This window comes from Temnothorax nylanderi, unplaced genomic scaffold (assembly GCF_030848795.1).
Source record: "Temnothorax nylanderi isolate EJ_2023f unplaced genomic scaffold, tnyl_v1.0 TNYL_tig0005_pilon, whole genome shotgun sequence".
Lineage (NCBI taxonomy): Eukaryota > Metazoa > Arthropoda > Insecta > Hymenoptera > Formicidae > Temnothorax > Temnothorax nylanderi.
In genome coordinates, this window is record NW_027249067.1 from 2,276,204 (window position 1) to 2,296,604 (window position 20,401).

Sequence of the window (20,401 nt, forward strand, 5' to 3'; positions counted from 1 at the left end):
AATAATATACGCTTCAATACACCGTAATATCATTGTCGCTAATAAGGATTAAAAATTAATGTAAAACAATAAAAATAAAATCGTAGTCATTAAAGAGCAAGACAGTGACAATTAGGTATGAGTGACAGAAGTTAATTTGTTATAATGTTAAATTATTGTTCATAAGAGGTACTTACACGATACATGACAGCGGTAATTTATAAGGCGGTGACAATGACGGATAACGTGACCAACTTGCAATTAATAATTGTAGCGTTATTAATTTTAACTTAACAGATTTACAATATTACAGTTTTCTTATGCTTATTTTTTAATCAGATCGTTTTATCTCTTTGTAAATAAAATAATATAATGAAAAACACACTATAAATATAACAATATAACAATTTTATTATTGCAATTGCAATAAAAAAATTCGTCAATATTTTTTTGATAAGAAATATTTAAAAACTATATTTAGTGAAATATCAATTGCATTCAGAAGTATCGATATGTTGCATAATTTCATCGATTCGATCAAATATGTACATAATAAAGATTAATATTCAGATTTATGTTCAGACGTCACATTAAAATAATACATCTTAAGTAATCCAACTTGAAAATTTCCTGTCCAATTTTATTACTGGATATTCTTTTCGTCCACAATTTTTAGTTACTGAAGGAAACTAATCGTCAAAGGAAAGTATGACTGATCCGAGATGTCATGTACATATAAAACCCAATGATTGATATTCTGGCATGGATTCGAATGCGTCATATCCGCTCCAAAAAAAAATCTATGCTCCTTTTTAAATGATTGCTTTGCGTTGCTTATTCATCAAACTTGTACATTTAAAGGTAAATCGTTCAAAATAAAAAATCAGACTGACACTTAAAAATTAAAAACACACTACCACGAGATAAAAATTGCAAATACGAATAGACATCGAGGAATTAGATTTCGATTGATGCATGATGTTAGAAATATATACAGTAATTCTAATGAATTGCCACGTGAAAAATTTATTCTCTTTGTTACTTTATAAAATTTGCATGTGCTTTTAATTAACTTTGCGAGTGTTTATAACCAATATAATTATTCTATAATGTATAGAATGCAGAGCAACTTATTCGTTGACTTTCAAATGACATATTTACAAAAATACTTCAATTAATGTAGAATATGACCTGAATTCATGTTTCATATGTAGCACTAAGTGAGAGAGTACGAATGTATTTAGACCAAAATGTATTTAGTTCATGCAATTTACATGATGTAAAACATAAATCAACTTTGCCAGTGCGTGTCAGCTGGCGATTGTGAATAGTGACGTGATACCAGGTAAAACCAGCTAATTAATTAATTTAATCCCCATTTTAATATAATCAAAAGACTGGCGGTTAGAGCGTGACGTGAATCTCCTGTCAGTGGAGCGCTTTTGACACGCGAGCTTAAAAGTTGGCAGGAAGCCTAGCGAAAGCAATTCAGTTAGCGGCTGGCTATAGCGTGAATTACAGCGCGAGAACGTCGCACGCGACATGATGTAGCTTTAGATTTATGTAAAATAACACGAAACCGGATCGACTCCGAGAGCCGAAACCATAACAATGTCTCTCGCGCGATCGCGAGCGCGGCGGATAAATCTTAGCGCAACGAGCTCAACCAGTTATGAATTCGCCACGGAGCAATGTCTCTTCGAAATGTGTTTTCTTACAAAATTCTACACCGCGTATAGTAGAGATACCACTTGTTTGGTTTACCTCCAGCGATTCTCCAAGTTATGCTTCGTAAACTTACTATAAAGAAGCCGGTTTTCCGTTGTCCGAAAGAAATAAATACGATCGCGATTTAATAAGAGTTAGATGTTCCAGTACGATTGACGAGGATACATATTACAATCGGCGTTCAGTGAGGCAAAATTTCCTTTATGTAAAGAAGATTCTGTGTAAGCTGGAAAACCATGCAGAGAACCGCTCTTATATAACACACGAATTGTGCGAATATGGTATAACGATTAAACCCAAGCATTAAATCATATAACTATATCCAGGGAGAACATAAAATTTTCTTCTTGAAGCGCAGTAAAGATTCTTAACTCACTAAATGAGCGAGATAAAAAAGGTCACGACGAACCCGTGTTTATGCCGCGAATTCTAAGTTTACTATGAATCTCGAGAGCCCTTTCAGTCTCTTTTTTACAGAATAGAACAATGAATGGCTTTAACAAAGAATATCCAAGATAAACACGAAAATATATCTAATGAATAAAGATGTATAAATAGAATTTTCATAAAACTCTGCTAAGAAAATAATTCACGCGTCGTCTATGAATAGTCAAATATACATCGGAATAATATATAAATAAGAGGTTTTTAATTTATATTAGCTGCTCTTTTTGTCAAAGCACCGAGGAATCATATGGCCGTTTACACTCTCTTAGGCTTTCCCAAGGGGAAAGTATTGGGTCATAAACATGCCTATAGAATCCCATTATGCGTAATGAGAATCCATATATTTTTTCCTTCCAGGCACGCTTAAAATGATATCCATACTTGGAAAGATCACTCCGCTTCCCTTCCGGCCGTTCTCACCGCTGCGTTTCCTCTCTCGCGGACGGGGTTGAATCCGTGTCAAACGGCGCAACTCTTCCAACTTTTCTTTTATAAACTGGCTCACCCCGTGATAAATCTCCCGTGTATGCCGCCCAGGATAGATGCCCCCGTATACATTTTCTCATTTCTCGAATCTCCGCGCAAGTTTAATGTTGCGTACGCGCGAATTCGGTTGACTCGCGCCTAATATACCGTGATGCGCTTCGCCTAAAAGTAATCACGGCTGATGCTCGCGCCGTTTGCGTTATCTTCACCTAATGTGTCCACGGCCTGAATTTCTTCATGCGAAAATTTACAAATGCGGATTGAAACTCCACTCTGCCTTACCGCGAGATCGAATCTCTTACCGAGGCAGAATTGGATATTTATGCATCATGAGGTCCGAATGGAAGAATTAAAACGCCATTTTTCCTCGATATATTTGACGGCTAAAAAATATGTGTTTTCTTAGAGAAACGAACAATTCTGCTTTTTTTCAACCCTGCTCTTTTCATCCTGCGGAATATTAAAATCATAAAATAGAAAGTTCTTCTCGTGTAGTTGGTCTTATTGAACAAAGAGAGAGAGAGAGAGAGAGAGAGAGAGAGAGAGAGAGAGAGAGAGCTTTCATTAATAGAGAAGTTGCATTTTAGAGAGCCAACGCGAGTTTCTTCTGTTATTCTTTAGAAAATTGTTACGTAAGATTCTTTATTTTCCGCACTGTTATGTCGGGGCTCTCCGGGACGAGGAACGAGGAACAAAGCCTCGATGGGAAATTGGATTCGCGGTGAAACACTCAACTTGAGAAAATCCTCTATGAATTTCTGAGGGCATCTAATACGGATTACAAAGTATTGTAACATCTTACTATCAGAAGAATGAATCATATGCGGGTCGATTGTTAAGGCAATTACAGAAGAGCACAATATTGCTATTGTATCCCTCGAAACAACAAAGAGAATAAACTGTATTTTCTTTCTTTTTACAGCACGCAATCTAAAATACAATGCTTTCAACACAATTAAATAAGTATTTTCTATACAAACACATTATATATACAATAAATTTTATTATTACTTTTATTTCAAAGTATTTCTTATTTTAAATTAAAATAGATTTTATTCACTTTGTTTTTCAGGAAAGGTTTAATTGGAGAATCAATTATCAAATATTCAATGTTGAAAAAGTGCAGAAAAGTGTAAAAAGGCAGCATCTAATAAAATTCAATTTACTTTCATGTATAATTTTAAGTCGTTAAAAACATAAAGTTGACGCGTCATTAAAAACAATTAATAACAAGAAGTTTTCAAGTAAAAGTTTATGTAGCTTTCTCTGCTACATTGAGACGAGCTTTCCTCTCTCTAACATCACGGCACAAATTTCGTTCCATATTTTCGTATTATAAGGAAGAAAGTAAGTTGATCGACGACAAAAAGTATACAATTCTTTATTAATTTCTCGCTGTGTCAAAAAAAGTATTGTCAACTCTCAAACTCCCACAAAAATGAGACTTCACACAAATTCCCTTTCAAGTTTACGTCGTAGGTGTAATTTCACTCGGATCACCGCGAAAGTAGAAAACAAAGGGAGATAGAAATCGGAAGAGACTTAAACCAGGGAAATTGATTGGATAACTTTAAGGAGCAGCGACCCGGACTACCGAGGCGGAACACTTTAATGGGAGGTTCCGTTTACGAGAGCTACGGCCAGAAATGGCGTGCAGCTAACCAAATGACGAAGCGATTATTTCGCTGGATTTTATTTTTCAGTGCCTACGGAGAAACTCCGTTCGCACATTGCGCTCGTAATTCTAATAGACAACCTCGTCCCACCTGCCTGCCTCTCTCTCTTTCTCTCTTTCATTCCCCTAACGACTTCGCGATGGCTTTTTAAAGAGATTTACAGCTCGTCATTGTCAACCGACTTAATCCACTGATAACTTCAACTGTCATATCTCTATGTGAGAAAGTTTCGCGAGCATGCGAGTGCAGTTGCTTACGTAACTTTTAACGACGCAACTAACGAGATAGAACGTTTACCGGATCATCCTTCAACAGGGTTACAACGTTGATCGCAGGAAGTTTATCGCATTTACGTGGCGTTTGCATTAATTAGGTTTTTGTATTTCAAAAAGTCAAAAATGCGTTGAGAATTTCTAAAATCGGATTAAACTTTCTGCTAGCAAAAAAGAGCACGTCAAGGATTTAGTTTATGTAATAAAATTAAAAAATACAATTTTCTCCGTTCTATTAGTTATATACGTAAAAAAGAACCTAGCGTCAAAATATAACCAAATCTCTTTTTCAAATTTAGAAACATTTATATTCTTCATTCCAAGTAATTAATAAAATACGAAAATCTACCCTGTGTTCCATTAACTTCAAATGAGACTATTCGTTCAAAATGATTATTGATTTGATAAAACGTCTGTAGCAATTAAGGAAGAGCGCATATCTTTAAACCCACATATACCAGTATCATCATTTTAATTGCGATAATTCGCGAAATTGTGAGAGTCGATTCTATTGAGTTCATGAGGAAGCTCCGGCGCGATTCTTTGTGCGAAAACTGCCGCACTCATTACTACAAAACGGATAAGTGTCAGTTCATTAAACGAAACTGCGATATCGTAACGAGATGACAATTCTTATTTACTCTCATTCGACTTAATTAACGACGGAGTAGCTCGATGAGAAATTTCAGTGACAACAATAAAATGTGTATTCCATGAAATGGCACGTTTATATATTTACGCCTTTTTACAAATTAACCGGGCAATTTAATCAGATAAGTATGATCGATACAAAATATCATGTAAACTTGTAAACGAGAGTTTTAAAGCAAAATAACGGCAACCTAAAGTCAAACAAGCGTACGGCAAGTAATATTCTTTACTGAATAACCGCCTCAAACAAGCCCTGCATCAAAAGTAGACTAATAAGAAGCAAACAAGTAGATTGCAAAAATAAATTATATAAGACTATTATATCAATGTATTTCTGAACGATAATGCTATGGCAGATTTTTCCTACATAAGAGAACGATTGAGAATATTTAATCAAAATCGTTGGTATTCTATCTCAAAGTATTTCATTACAATTATTGGATCTATTCCTTTGAGCAAAGGTAACCGCGAATCTGTTTTATCTGGGAAATACGGTGATTGCTGCACAAGAATTATTTTACTCCATTGTTATTTTCTAGAACTTATCTTCTCCTTAATCAAGTTATTCTGACAGGTAACTAGATATTTTTAACAATAAATTACAATTACAAAACAGATTACAAGATATTGTGAGGTACTGTAATCATCAAGAATATCATCGAATAAATAATATAATAGACAAAAAGTTAATTTGGCGAGAACAAACATTAATACGATGCAACATGCGTGAAATTTAGTGCAGCAGCGGACCATAATTTTCATAATGGAAAAACAAAGAAACGCTTGTGAATAATTCAAAATATAGCGATAAAACTCAGCCGGTGAGAATCCTTAGAAATAATAGTAGTACCACCAAAATCGAACTTATCCATCCTTCGATCCAACTCTCCCTTACAAGCGTGCCAGGAATAATTTGCGATGTGGAGAAAAATAAAGCCGTACTCCGGAGGGCTTTTCCTTCAAGGATAATGGATAAGAAAACTGAGCCGTTAAAGGAATGTATCAATTCCCCGTCTGTTCAGAAAAATACGTATATCAAAAAGTCGTAAATTGTATATATACGTATTGCATTTATCTCCGATAAAGTTATCCAATAATACCGCATGTTAATCATTATATATTTCAAACATGTTATTCGATCTCGCTCCTGCATTCAGCTTTTATATACTAACTCCATTAATTCATTTTTCCGTTATGATATTGATATTTTAATTTTAAAATAAATAGACGCACGACATGTAAGTAATATAATGAGTTGTTATCGACTTTATTTATTAACACGTTGATTACGGGCATTGATTACCTGCCACATATTTTTTCCTCTCTTTACCTATGTATTGTATTTTTCTGTCTGTTTAAACTTCATTTAAAACTGTTTATTTATAGATTAGTAAGCTTAATAATTGTATTCATACGAAAGTAGAAAATCAATAGAACATGCAATCAATAAATGGGACAGGAAAAAGATTGTCATTTGGACAGTTATATTGTATTTAAATTTGTAAGAAAATTGAAACTTACTAAAAAAAATTATTCTAAATTGTCATAATTTTTATTTTTGTTATACTTTATAGTCTCTTATATGTATATTTAAACAAATAATTATGATTTTATTGCTTTTAGTAAATTGAATAAAAGAAATATCTCAAAGGCCTTTATTACCAAATTCTTTTAAAATATTCTAGATCTGTTATGAAACAGCAATATATTATGCAAGATTATGGGAGAACAGTAGCGAGAATCAAAAGAGTCTGTCATCAATTTACTGCAGCTTTCGCTGATACAGGTCTTCCAAGTGCGCTTCATCTAGAAATATGAAATTGATATGTCAGAGCCAGTCTCCGTTCTCCAATCTCCATTTTAGCACGCCCTCATGCCCCCATTGACATTTTCCTCGCTCATCTTATGGTACCATTGTCGTATTTATTTTTAATGTGCTATTGAGATACTTCTGCATCCATTGGCGAATTTTAAAATGTATAAATTTATAAGAAATATGTGCGTTTAATATTTGATAAGAAAATCGAAATGGCCTTTTGTATAAGTTTTAAACTCTGAATAAAACTTCACACATGCAACTAAACCTTTATAAGCCAAATTTATAAATATAAAATAATTTAATATAAAAAGTATTTATATGTTAATTATATTTGTAATACTAAATTACTCGTTTAATTTTTATTGCAGCCTGCAAGCAATTATCCAGATCGGTACAAGGCATCTTCGGACCGTCTGACCCACTTTTAGGAGCTCATATACAAAGCATATGTGAAGCATTGGACGTTCCTCATCTCGAAGCGCGGGTCGATTTCGAGCCCACTTTCAAAGAATTCAGCATTAACTTATACCCCGCACAAGATCATCTTAACAAAGCGTTCAAGGATCTTATTTCCTTTCTAAACTGGACTAGAGTGGCTATTATCTACGAAGAAGATTATGGTAAGTGGAGAACAATAACGTACGTTGGAAAAATTGTCCGTGTAATCCTTCGAATCCGCATAAACTCACATATATGTTCGACATTTTAGCAAGAATATTTTTGCAAGAGTATATTTTCGCATTAATATCTACAATTTTCAATTTTATTTTCAATGTAATGTTAAATTTGCGTTTATCGCGCAATTAACTTTGGATAATTCGGATGTTGCGGGATTATACCATTACATATTTCTCCGAGGACAGTAAAAATGGTTCTATTATAAAATGCAGTATATGCGATGAGCACAATGCTAACGCGACATCCAAGCTGAAAGATTTCTCGACCACACAGAACTCATTTTACCGCGACCAGTGGACGTCGCATATAACAGCAACAATGTGGAAACTACTGCGTGGATATATGCGGAAGAGGTGATCTCGTTAGCACCGTCGACGCGTTCATTACGCAGACGTATTCTATATTATTTTATTTTATTTTTGGTTTCTCCGCGCACAGCGTCGGTGATGCGTCTCTATGCAAATAGAACGTCGGAATCAGACACCGGAAGTGGAGTCCCGCCGCCGTCCAAAATGTCGGCCTGTCACTCGCACGCGGAAGTAACGCCGCGCGTTTACATACGACGACGTAAACTCGCGACGACCGTTCACGGGATTGCTCTCTGACGCTCTCCCGCCACTTTTTGCCGCCAACTTAATCCCCCTGGTCGCGGCCCCCCTGGTCATGGTGCCTCTTGGCGCCTATTTCCATTCCGCGACGGGCTGGCACCATCCGCGCGGCGACTCATCGAAATTCCGACGCGGCGTTGACGTATAATATCTACGCCAAAGTCATCCGCCATTTCCATTCTTTCCGAATCGCATTAGTATATTTTAACTATCGCCGTCCATACAGAGAAAATATAATATGAGTTTGCCCGCATCTCTTGCATCTATCTCACGAAAGGACGTATTTACATTTATTTACTTTGGTAGGAAAGAGTCGCGGTAATAAATTGTCGTAGTAATAAAATAATTATTTAAAATGTCAGGATTTGTATTATCAGAATCTGGAAATCAGAAATTAAATTTCTTACCATTTACACGGGCAATTTATTGGTTTATCCAAAGAGCCACTCTATTTGTTTTATTGCTATTGTTCAAGTAAATAAAACTTTCAAATTTTGTGCCGTCATCCAGAGAAACCGTGAGAAACAATGTAAAAAATGCCTGCACTATTTTGTATCTCATTTTTAATTTCTATTAAGGCTAAGGATTAATAAAATGAGTATCTACAATATACATTTGGGAAACGAGTCCTCTTCCTCATGGTTCTTGTGAGGGAAAAAGTGGGAAGTCTCCAACCTTATCTTCCCTAAATTGCCGCTCTTGATTGGACGGTGTAACGTGGCGTATAACAGGAGCACGAAGTAGAACGTTGCCGTTAGCGATAAAACGAGAGAAAACGGAAAGAGTACGCTTTTTTGCGCAAGCCCCCTCAATGTCTATAGCCCGCCATAAATCCACGACGGGGGGATCAGACAAGGCGTTTCAAAATTCCCCGTCGTAAAAGCGACGCGGCGCGTCGAAAGCGTCTTGACTTATAGCTCGCTTGTAGAAATGTAACATCTCCGCGGCCCGGTATCGCCTAAATATTCATCAGTCGAGAAAATCCGCGTCTCACGAGTTCGTTAAAACTTCAACATGCATGGATAGTCGCTCACTTAAACGCCATTAAATGTTAAGCAGCGTCGACGTCAATTGGGAATGACGCAATTTGCAGTTTAAGTGCATGCAGTGATTTGTAAATTTTCGAACGCTAATTATAAATGTAGTTTAATCAGTTTAATTAGCGAGCCTCGAATAAAATGAGGATCGCTGCGAGATTTTGCATACACCTCTTGAGCACTTCGCAAATTTGGCAAGCCCTCTGTTTCGCTCGTTGTCATTTAGTTATTCATAGCCGGAGAAACGCCTAGTTTCGCAGTTCGTTAAAACTTTACCGAGTGTGAAGTTTCGTTTTTCGGCGTGAAATAATAATGAATAGTTAACGTGGCGGTGCCAACGTGCGTGATTTCGAGACACAAATACACGCAATATTACGATATGTGGAACTATTAAAGTCACTTTTAATTTCGAATAATTAATTATCACTTCGGTCGAGCAAGCAACGGCCACAGCTGCACGCGTACTCATTTAGACTTGCACCCACTATTTCTTAATAAAAGTTTAACGTTTGTTGAATTAAATTGTTGAATTTAATATTAATTTAATTTAAAAAATATTAATATTAATATTAATTTAAAAAACTTAAATGTTTGCGATAATTTTTCAAAACTTTTCGAGAAGATTATACATTTTACGAATTTGTTAAATTGCTCATTAAAAGTTTCTATTCATTTTTTGAGCAATTTACAATAATTTATAGGTTTGAATCTTGTAATAATGGCAGCACATGTAATAAAATTATATTTTTTTACGGTAATATTTTAAAGATTTGCAAAAACAAGTATTCTGTATTATCTGCATTGTGTGTGTGTAGCGTTGTGTCTATAACTTCAACGAGGTTAAGAGATCTCGCACATAAACATTATCGTCAAAATGATAGGATGAGGGAACAAAAGTAGTATACATTTTTCCTGAATTCTTTCCCGCTTTTTCTCTCTGTATCGTGCGATGCCGTCATAAATTCCCAGATATAACACTGTGTGTAGCTACTGCTATCTACTAAGTTAATTTTGTAACCTAGACTACCCTGCACTATTTTCCTACTTTCCCTTTCACACCTCTCTTGGTCGGGCATGATGCTTGTGGCGCTTTTATACACTCTAGAAGAATCTCTCTCGACCTCCCCTTATAATCCTTTTATTATTTGAGATATTCCCGCTCTTTCGCTCTAAATTGTTTGCATAAATTTAATTCAATAAACTTAATTTAAGTACACGTAAATAATAATTTGTCGTTCAATTTTATTTGAAGAACTTTATAAAACTTGTTTTACTTTCAATCGCTCATAATAAGCAAGTTAATAATGTCAGAAAATTGTGAGAGGTTCTGGTTCAGCACCGGAGAACTCAACGCCAACACTTAATCAAAGAAACTGTCATTGAAATTAAGTTCTTGAGTCTAAGAGCATCTTGTATACAAGCGGAGAAGAAGTATGCAAGCGGCCGTAATTACTCGATTTGTTCCGAAAGTGAAGTTTACCATTTTTCATTTTTTACATTTCGCGCAAAGTGCCAGCTCTCCTACAGGCTATGCTCGTTAACGCGCCAGAAAATTTATCTTCTTCCGCTTCCCTTTCGTCGCTTCCCTTTAGCTGTTTATCGATCCCCTTCTTGCCGTCGCTCTATTCGTCACGATCATTACGGGGGAGTAATTAGCGAGCTCAAAGTTGGCCGCACCTATCTGAGTGTCCAAGAAGTCTCTTTCAGAAATACGGAAAAGTGAGATTGCACCGAGAATCTTACGACTTTATCAGATTTGTATCCCTGAATAAAGTCAGAAGAAGATTCGCCGCTGGGAAATTGAAAGCGTCTAATGTGCCGAATATATTAAGTCCCAGTGACAATAATATTTCTCGTTCGTTTTACGTCCATTTTTTGTATAAAACTATAAGTTATTATAATCAATCGTAGTACTTTACAAATTAAATTATTTAAACATTATATCCCTAATTTATTTTATTTCTTTTTTCTATAATTCGAACGAGAAGAAAAAGATAGGAATCAATCAAATTGCGATTAAAGTTAACCGATGTCGGTGAATTTGACGTGCGGGAATGAATACAACGGACGTAACCGCATACGTATGTAATGAATTCTGTGCACGCGACAGAAATCTCGACTTCTCGAGTCGGCAGTGCGATTTAAGAAGTAATCGAAGAACAATTGGATGGGAGCAAATTGTGAAAGTCGTGATGTCTTCTTAACCACATCCCCGCAAATCCCGTTAGTACTGTAAAAGTAGTTATGAAAAGTTCGCTACTACGCTTTTCATAGTTTAGTCACAAATCTCCCTATAAATCAAATTGACAACTCTCTCTCTTCCCACATCGTTCTTTCGCTATAGCCGACAAACGATGAGCCTGTTTTACTTGTCATACAAGCTTGTCATACAAGAAACCATTTGTTACTCTTACGCGTCTGAACCCATATGTATAAAAATAAGCTATATCATTTCCATAAGAACGTAGATGTTGGTCAGATTACAATATACGAGTGGAAGATTGTAGAGGGTTCCTCCATTCCAGGAAATCGGTTATTTTATTTATCACGCTTCGCGGAGAATATTTTCTCGAATATTTATATACCATTGTTTCGCATTACTCCATTCATTTCTCGTTAACAGTACATGAAAAATTTGAGAATAACAACCCATTACTTCTATCATTGTTAAAATGATTAATGGACAAAAAAATAATATTGATTTACGAATAAATAAAATGTTTCGTTATTCTAACTCATAAAAAAGTTTCTTCACGCTCATTTAATAAATGATATAAAAGCGACGCGAGATATAATAAGTTTATAATTTATATAAGTATTTGGGACAACCGATGGCAAGGTTAATTAACTCGAAATACCTTGTTGACACGACTTAACATTGGATGCTTTGTAAAGGAATCCATCCATCCATATCTAAAAAAGGCATGTAAAGTCGATACTCGAATCTATCGAAAATTATTATTGTTTTTCCGCGATGACGATTGGTTCTCTCGCTGCGCTTACTTTACGAGCAGCTTTCATCGTACATTTTGACAGTTGTGTGTATCAAGAAGTTAATAGTATATAATAGTAATAATATAATGTTAAAGCTAAATAGCGCGCGCGAAACGCGCGTCTGTGATGTCTTAGTAGATTTAAAAAAAACAAGCATGCAGTGATGAAGCTCGGTATCGCGCCGACGGCCAATTTGCCGCGAAAAAATATCTCTGTTCTGTTTCACAGGGCTGTTCAAACTGCAGGATCTCGTGAAATCCCCGCCATCCGTGAGAACTGAAATGTACATTCGTCAGGCAGGTCCTACATCCTACAGGCAGGTCCTGCGGGAGGTCAGACATAAAGAGATCTTCAAGCTTATTGTCGACACAGACCCGGCGCACATGCAGCAATTCTTTCGAGCGGTGAGTCCTAAACGATTCAGTATTTGATATCGTTTCACGAAGCGCATGTAAACATTGATATCTATTGTACAATTCCCACGATTACGCGTAACTAAAAATCGTAATTAGCTATTCTATCTATTTCAAAGATTTTTAAGTTATACTAGTCAATTCTCTCAATTAGTTCTGTCGATATTCAGTTACGCAAAGATAACTTTCACTTAAGGGGCACTAACCAAAATGTTAATTAGGATTACGATAACAAAATAATTTGATTACTATAACCATGGGCCCCAAAGTGGGTTAAAACCGTCTTTATTTTTCCCAGAGTACGACTCCCTTTTTTCCGTGTTGTATTTATAAATAGGTGTTCAGGTTTTGTAAGAAAAAAAGAAAGTAAAAAGGACTATAAAACAAATATGTACTTATAAAACAAGTTGAGACTGTAATAACAGTAACTTAGTAATAGCAGAAACTTTACATTTGTTAGTTGAAATTTGACAAGAATGAGAAATGATAAAATGAACAATAACTCCTATAAATTTTAATGATTCACATTTGCATGGTTTGTTGCTTTTTTACAATACTTCGTACTTTATTGGAAAAATATGTGATATCTATCTGAATAAAGCAACATTTGTTAGATTTATAAAGAAATATGATGGGATATATACATGCTGTTCGTATTCGAAATGTAGTTTTAACATGATCAAGAAGACGATTAATATAAGTATAAACCTAAAGTGGGTTATAACCGTTTTTATTTTTCCCAGAGTAAAATATGGACAACTAACATTTTTTTGCTGCGAGAGGTTTTGCTACTATTGCTAAAAATATAGCTCTCGCAGCAAAAAAATGTTAGTTGTCCATATTTTACGACTAGATTTGCTACGGTAGCTAATTTTTTTTCCGTGAAAAAGTATCAGAAAATAAAATAAATAGAACCATTTAAAATAAATAGAACCAATGTGTGCTAACAAAATGTTTTTTCGGATTTGTTTTACAAAAGGAAAAATATTAAAATTTCATCGGTAAGAAACTTTTCATTTTATTTTTCAAATTATTAACTTATTTGAAAAACCGGAGAAGAAATCCGTGCAGGAAACTGCCGATCGATGCGCCGGACATGAATAATGCAGTTTAAATGCACACATGGATTATGAATAATCTCTTTCTCTCTCGCGGGACATATTATCTTAACACCTACCCAAAAGAGCGTTAAGATAAACTATCTTATTCTCTTAGATATCCTTAGAATTATTAGAATTACATTGTGATTGCAAAATGATGCGCGTAGGAAAAGCAGCTCATGGTGGTCGTATAGACCAGTCGTATAGCTCGGAAAACATGTTATTTTCTGGAAGTAAAACGAAAAAAAGAGAGCAAGCAAATATCTGTACACGCACGGGGCGCATCGCAGCTCGTAAATAACTTTCTAGAGTCATGCAAAGGGACTCAGTGCTTGGAGATTAAAAGGACTTTTGCAATTAGGATTAATGGCGACTGCGCGTTTCAGTTTTTCCTTCTGAAGCAACAGCTTCTTGTTGCCTTCTAGCTCTCGATTCGGGAAATAGAAATGCTGAAAGAAGGGTAACAATGTCCAAGAAAATGTTCTTAAAGTGTATCTTAAAGCGCTTATCTTAATGCGCGCAGTTCGCCAAGCAAAGCAGATTTAAATTTTTTAAGTCTCTCACGCCTGAATTATTCGTTGGATTATCTAATAATAAATACAGCGACTTTCGGAAACTTGTTGAGCAATATTTAAATTATGTAAGAAATACCTCGCAATCACGACAATAATAATAATTAGCGATATCAAATATAAAATATCTAAAATCCCTAATGGACCACTAAAATATTTAATAAATTGTTTTAAATGCTTTGCAAGTAATAAATAAATAATGCACCAATTCGTTGCTAAGGCAAAAGTTTTATCACATTTTAAAATAATTTTAATAATTTACATATTTAATGTCTCTTTATATTGATATATTATATTGCATAACTTATTTATTATTTATGTGTATTATATTCAATATCGCGACAACTTTTTGAATTGTATAAAATAAACCATCATGTTTGTGGGTATTCACGATGACGACTTCGCAATATTTAACCACCTATTTGGGCGAACAGACGACGCAAATCAGCAAATCGTGAAATAAAATTGCACGAATTGTCTGTGGTAACGAAACAAACGGTGAAAATAACTCATGAAAATCACATGCTATTTTTGCGTTCGCTTGGAATAATAAAAGCAGTCGAGATGTTTTTCACAATTCCCGACACTTTTGGAAATGTTGTTGCGTACGCGGCCGGCAAATAGAAAAATTTGCATAATCGGGCGGGTGATCAACGTGCCGGAAATACACGCTTCGATTGTTCATCATTGAACACGCGTTATCGACTCGTTTCTCAGTTATGCAGATAATGTGGCTAAAAACGGTGAAATTTATTCGTTATGACTTAGGACATATCGATATCGTGAGAAAAATCGCGACTGTATAATTTATGTACATGAAGAGTACGGGATGATAACGCATAAATTATTCAGTGTTTAATTTACGGAATTAAATTGTGCAACATAAATACGAAATAAAATTACGACCACGTCCGGTTGGTTCTGCATAATATATGTAATGTAATTATATGCAATTCTCGTATAAGTATACTGTTGACGTACATAAATGTAAAAGGTACAAAATGTTACAACTTGCTGCGATAAATTAACCAGTCAATAATTAGCAAAGTATGTAAAGTATGAGAATAATTTTATATGTGTGTGATAAAAAATTACTGTAATAAACGAAGAGGCAATTGTTATCACAATGCCACAGTGCACTGTTAAATATTAAAAAATGAAATTTAAACCAATACCTCGAGTTAAATAATATTTTGTTATTTTTAACTACCATGTGCGTCGAAATTTATTATTTTAACACAAAACTGTATTATTTTAACTTCATTGATTTAGTTAAATCAACGACATATTGAGTACTGCAGCAGTGCTGAATTATAGGAATAGTTAAAAATGACTCAAATTGACCTATAACTTGACACTACAAAAATTTAACAATGTAGATAAATATATAAAACAAAAACTAAAACAATTGTACATTAGAAGTAGTCAGGTTCGGCGTGAAAAACTCGTTCGCGATTTAAAGATTAAGACTGTAAATACATTGGAAGCGAAAGAGATTAGATTTCGTTCGTTTCCCACCTTGTCAGCGGCACTCCGGGGAAGCAATCTTGCTTCAGGATGCGGTCGAAGCAAGTCCGTTATTTGCATGTTGCATCCCTTGAGAATTTCCAAGGATAACCCTCGACCGGTCGAGTAATCAAAAAACGTCCATGCTTTCATCCAACGGTTCTCGTATATCCTTTTAACCTCCCACGCCCGCTTCTCCTTTCCACGAGGAGGTTTTTCCAAGATCCGCGCAAGACCTCTTTTATCTGACTCACTTCCATCTCAGCTCGATCGATCTATACATGTGGCCGTGGCCTTACAGCGGAGAATGAAAAACGACGAATTATATCCGACTACAAAGGGTGCAATACCGCCAATACCAATATCCGTGGTAGTGAAATAACGATAGATGATATAATATTTGTCTTGCAAATGTTCATACTGCAATATATACGTAGGATAACGTGGAACGTACATAAAGCGTGTGTGCGAGTCTCTATAGGCGAGAGCCATCGTAAAACCATATTGTCAAAATATTGGTACATTGAATCAATATTCGGAGTAAAATATGGCAATAAAAAACTTACTTTAATAACATCGTCATCATATACATATATTAATTGTACGATTAAGCATAATTGATGTCAATTGAGAAACCCTTCAAATATAATTTTCTTTTTAATTTGTTACAGATATTGCAACTACAAATGAATGACCACAGATACCACTACATGTTCACAACCTTTGTAAGTACATCTAATTATTTAGCTTTAATCAAAGGCGAAAGGAATATATGTTTAGGAGAAAGAAAGAGAGATATGTTTAAGCTGTGCATATTAAAGCTCAATTCAGATTAAGCTTGTGTGTGCAATGTTCTTAGCTAATAAGTTAAATGTTTTAATAATAATAAAAAGAGCTCTCTTAAAATTATTCTATTTTTGTTCCGCAATATTATCATTTTCTCAATAAAATCCTAATTGTAATGGCAAAATACGGGATATATAAAAATGTTAGGAATGTTATTGGATTGCTACTTTTCCTTGATATAATCTCTTTATCAATATTCTCATATTAATATAATTGTGATCAGAATTACATTTCGGTTCGATATTCAATTCAATCTATGTTTCAATATTAAATTAATGTACTGCAATAGGTATAATTAATGAGCCTCGCACACATATCGAATGTAATGGAAGATTCGTTTAATTAAGCATATTACCATGATGAGAATCGTTAACAGCCCGTCGATCATAAGTGGATCATAATAACAAGTGTGGATGGAGGATTTATTTCATTCAACATTCATCGGGCATGCAATATCGCGTAATATCGTTTAAGAAATAAGAAGAAATGCCTCTTTCAGACGCGTATGGGAATGCTTGTAGACGAGACTCCTCTATTTGCAGTGTACCATTCATCATCTTCATAACTGGCATACCTCGCGCTCCTGCCGACCCCGCTTCTCTTTGTACACTGCGTGCAGCTTATTATGTGTATTACCTCATACTGGTCTTGGAGTACAGACGGTGATAGGAATTAGACCTCCACGGGTGAGCGAGGCGAAGAGCGTATCGGATATTCCCCTAAACGTAGTTACCGAAAGTTCGCTCGTGTCGCCACGCGTTTCTCTCTCTCTCTCTCCCTCTCTCTCTCTCACTTCTCATCCCGTACACTCTTCTTTGACATATCGTCATCCTCCCCGCCTTTTGAGCCGCACAACCCCAAATTCCAATCCGTCGTCCCATTCGACGGAAATTTCTATCTTAAATGGAGCTAACGGCGCGTACTCCGTGGCTAACGTAGCTGAAGTTATGACGTGCAAACGCAAGCTACAGACCGTGTGCTGAGAGACAGAGAGCTATACGTTCTTGCTAGATACATTTGCCCTCGCGCATATATACGCATGCTTTCCGTACATGCAGATATGCACGCGCGTGACATGTCCTCTGCAAATGTCTTTCTCGAATTTTGCGGCTCGTAACGACAGACCTCTGTACGTGGAACCGAATCGCTGTTTGATACCGGATTTTTTTTTCTACAAATATGTCCAGATTACTCGATAACAGTAACGCATCGGATTGTGCCATCTTATTGTCATCTTGAGATGATTTCTACAATATTCATTTAACAGACTTCTATTAATCCATTATCCAAAGTTGCAGGAAAGAGATAATTTGTAATACAAATATTACATGCATTCGGATGCACACAGAATTTTGCCGTTGATACAAACTGTTACATTCCAACATTTAGATAGTTTATTGTTCGAGATCAACATATATTATCGACAAGTTAATTATGGTACGGAAACTCGTATCATGAACGCGTTTATCGTTGATCAAATATCGATTGTACTATATTCCATTAGACAATAGCACAGGATCTATACATATGTGTTTGTGGAAAGATATATGTACATACGTATGTATCTACCTATGGAACAATATGGCACCCAGGAGCAGTAGAGTTATTTGCAGAGTTCATCTTGCGATCGGTTATTGATTAGCGATTGCTTTATACTATCGGAAACCTAAGTAGTCTATAATGGGAGTGATATATCTTTTATATAATGTTGATATCACATAGAATTAATTACTCTCAGAAAGTTATTCAATAAAAATTCGTGGTCAGCTTAAAGAAAATAATAGTCTATAAAAATACGATAGCAGTTCATAAACGAGTTAATCGGATCTATTATAATTACGGGATATTCAGCAAATATCCGGAATCGCACGCGATTCTCTCATAAAAAAAATTTTATGCACTCCTGGGATGCGAATCTCCCATTAGACTCGTGCAAGCTCGCGGAGTAGGTACATTCGCGTATTCCTAAATAAATCATTTTCAGAGGATATTACGTAACTTTCTTCCGGCGGTAAACGATCGAGGCGATATCGCGTTTCGAGAAGGTAAATCGGATACGCAGTAGAGCGACGGAGGGACGTTAAGGGAAAGAGCAGTAAGTGGTAACGAAAAGGGCAAAAGAAGATATACCGCTTAAGAACGGAAACGAAGCTTTATCTACCACGATCGACTTTGTTATGCAGCTGCGCAGTTGTCGGTGAATGACCCTGTGGAGAAGTCGCGTTATTTAACGATCTGCGCCGCGAACGATGCATCACCGTATAATTATAAATCATATTCCCTCGGGAGCTTCCCAAGCAAGACTGGTCGAGATTGGTTACGCTATAACGATTGCAATTACGACGATGACGGAAATCGCTGGGACCGTCTCATTTTTCTTCAATTTAATCGGCTTACCTCATAACTACGCCGCGAGCGGGAAAAAACTTACCCCAGTTACATTTTTTTAAATACTGTCCGAGGTGATCAAATTCCTTATCATTTGAAGATGAATAAATCGATAGTCCTATCTATTTGCAGAAGCTAAGTCGAGTTAAATTAAACAGGAAATTTCTTTTCTACAATATATTCAAAATGTGTTACTAATAACTGACATAGTTTTCATTACTTGAGATTGAAATTTGACAATAATCTTAATATTTAGTATATAATTAATCTTGTATCGAGTTTTGTTATATGTTAAGAACTTATTTAAAAAATATGTCAAATGTTTTGGTACATTTGTTTTTACAGGATATAGAAACATTTGATCTAGAAGATTTCAAATATAATAGCGTGAACATGACGGCCTTTCGCTTAGTGGATCTCGAAGAGCCCAAGGTTGCTGAAGTACTCAAGCAGATGGAACGTTTCCAACCAGCGATTGGACATGCTATTTTGAACAAAACGGGAGTTATTCAGGTTGGTGAAAATTTCAAATTCAATTCACTAAAGAATTAAATGCTTTTCTCTCATTCCAATGTTACAGTATACGTTATAAAGATTTTCATAAACTTTGAAAGTTCACTCTGAGTTGTGTGATTTATTTTGGACATCAGGTGACATCTTCCAAGCCTAATTACGTTTCAATTACAATTATCAAACATGTATGCGCAGTAGAAATTAGAGTAGTTCGTGTAAAAGAGCCATAATGCGGCATTCCCGTAAATTTCCTAATATTTTAGAAAATATACATTAAACATTTAAGTCAACTTATGATTTTGATAAATAAATTGTCTTCTTCAAAAATCTTATTATGCAATATTTTACTATGCAAATTGTGTCCATACTTTGATTTATTTTTCAATGAAAAAAAATTAAGGTCGATCAAAAAATTTGCTACTAAAGTTCTGATTATATAAAATAAAGTATATTTTAGATGATTTGTAATTTACGATAGAATTCAGGATAGAATTGTATATAAATTTATGTGCCATATAAAAATATTAAAAAATTCAGACTATACATATATATATGTATATATATAAATAAAATACTATCTACAAATCTGATATAAATTATGCATCGTCTAAAGCAGACTTAAGATTCAATGCCTTCTACAGAATATTAAGAATGTATAATATTTCTAAAATATAATATTTCTAAAGTA

General features: G+C 35.2%; 2 protein-coding genes across 7 annotated transcripts in view; one reads left to right on the plus strand and one right to left on the minus strand.

The window, feature by feature from the left end:
* The window catches only part of LOC139776399 (glutamate receptor ionotropic, kainate 2), a 150,034-nt gene that overhangs the window by 91,312 nt on the left and 38,321 nt on the right, over nucleotides 1–20,401 (plus strand). For all 6 annotated transcript variants that reach the window (XM_071713009.1, XM_071713002.1, XM_071713020.1 and 3 more), the window contains 4 exons: nucleotides 7,427–7,678; nucleotides 12,604–12,779; nucleotides 16,638–16,691; nucleotides 19,546–19,713. In XM_071713009.1, coding sequence (XP_071569110.1) covers nucleotides 7,427–7,678; nucleotides 12,604–12,779; nucleotides 16,638–16,691; nucleotides 19,546–19,713 — 650 coding nt within the window. The remainder of the gene's footprint in view (nucleotides 1–7,426; nucleotides 7,679–12,603; nucleotides 12,780–16,637; nucleotides 16,692–19,545; nucleotides 19,714–20,401) is intronic.
* LOC139776430 (uncharacterized) overlaps nucleotides 1–20,401 on the minus strand; it is a 95,487-nt gene that overhangs the window by 9,862 nt on the left and 65,224 nt on the right. The window lies entirely within an intron of this gene.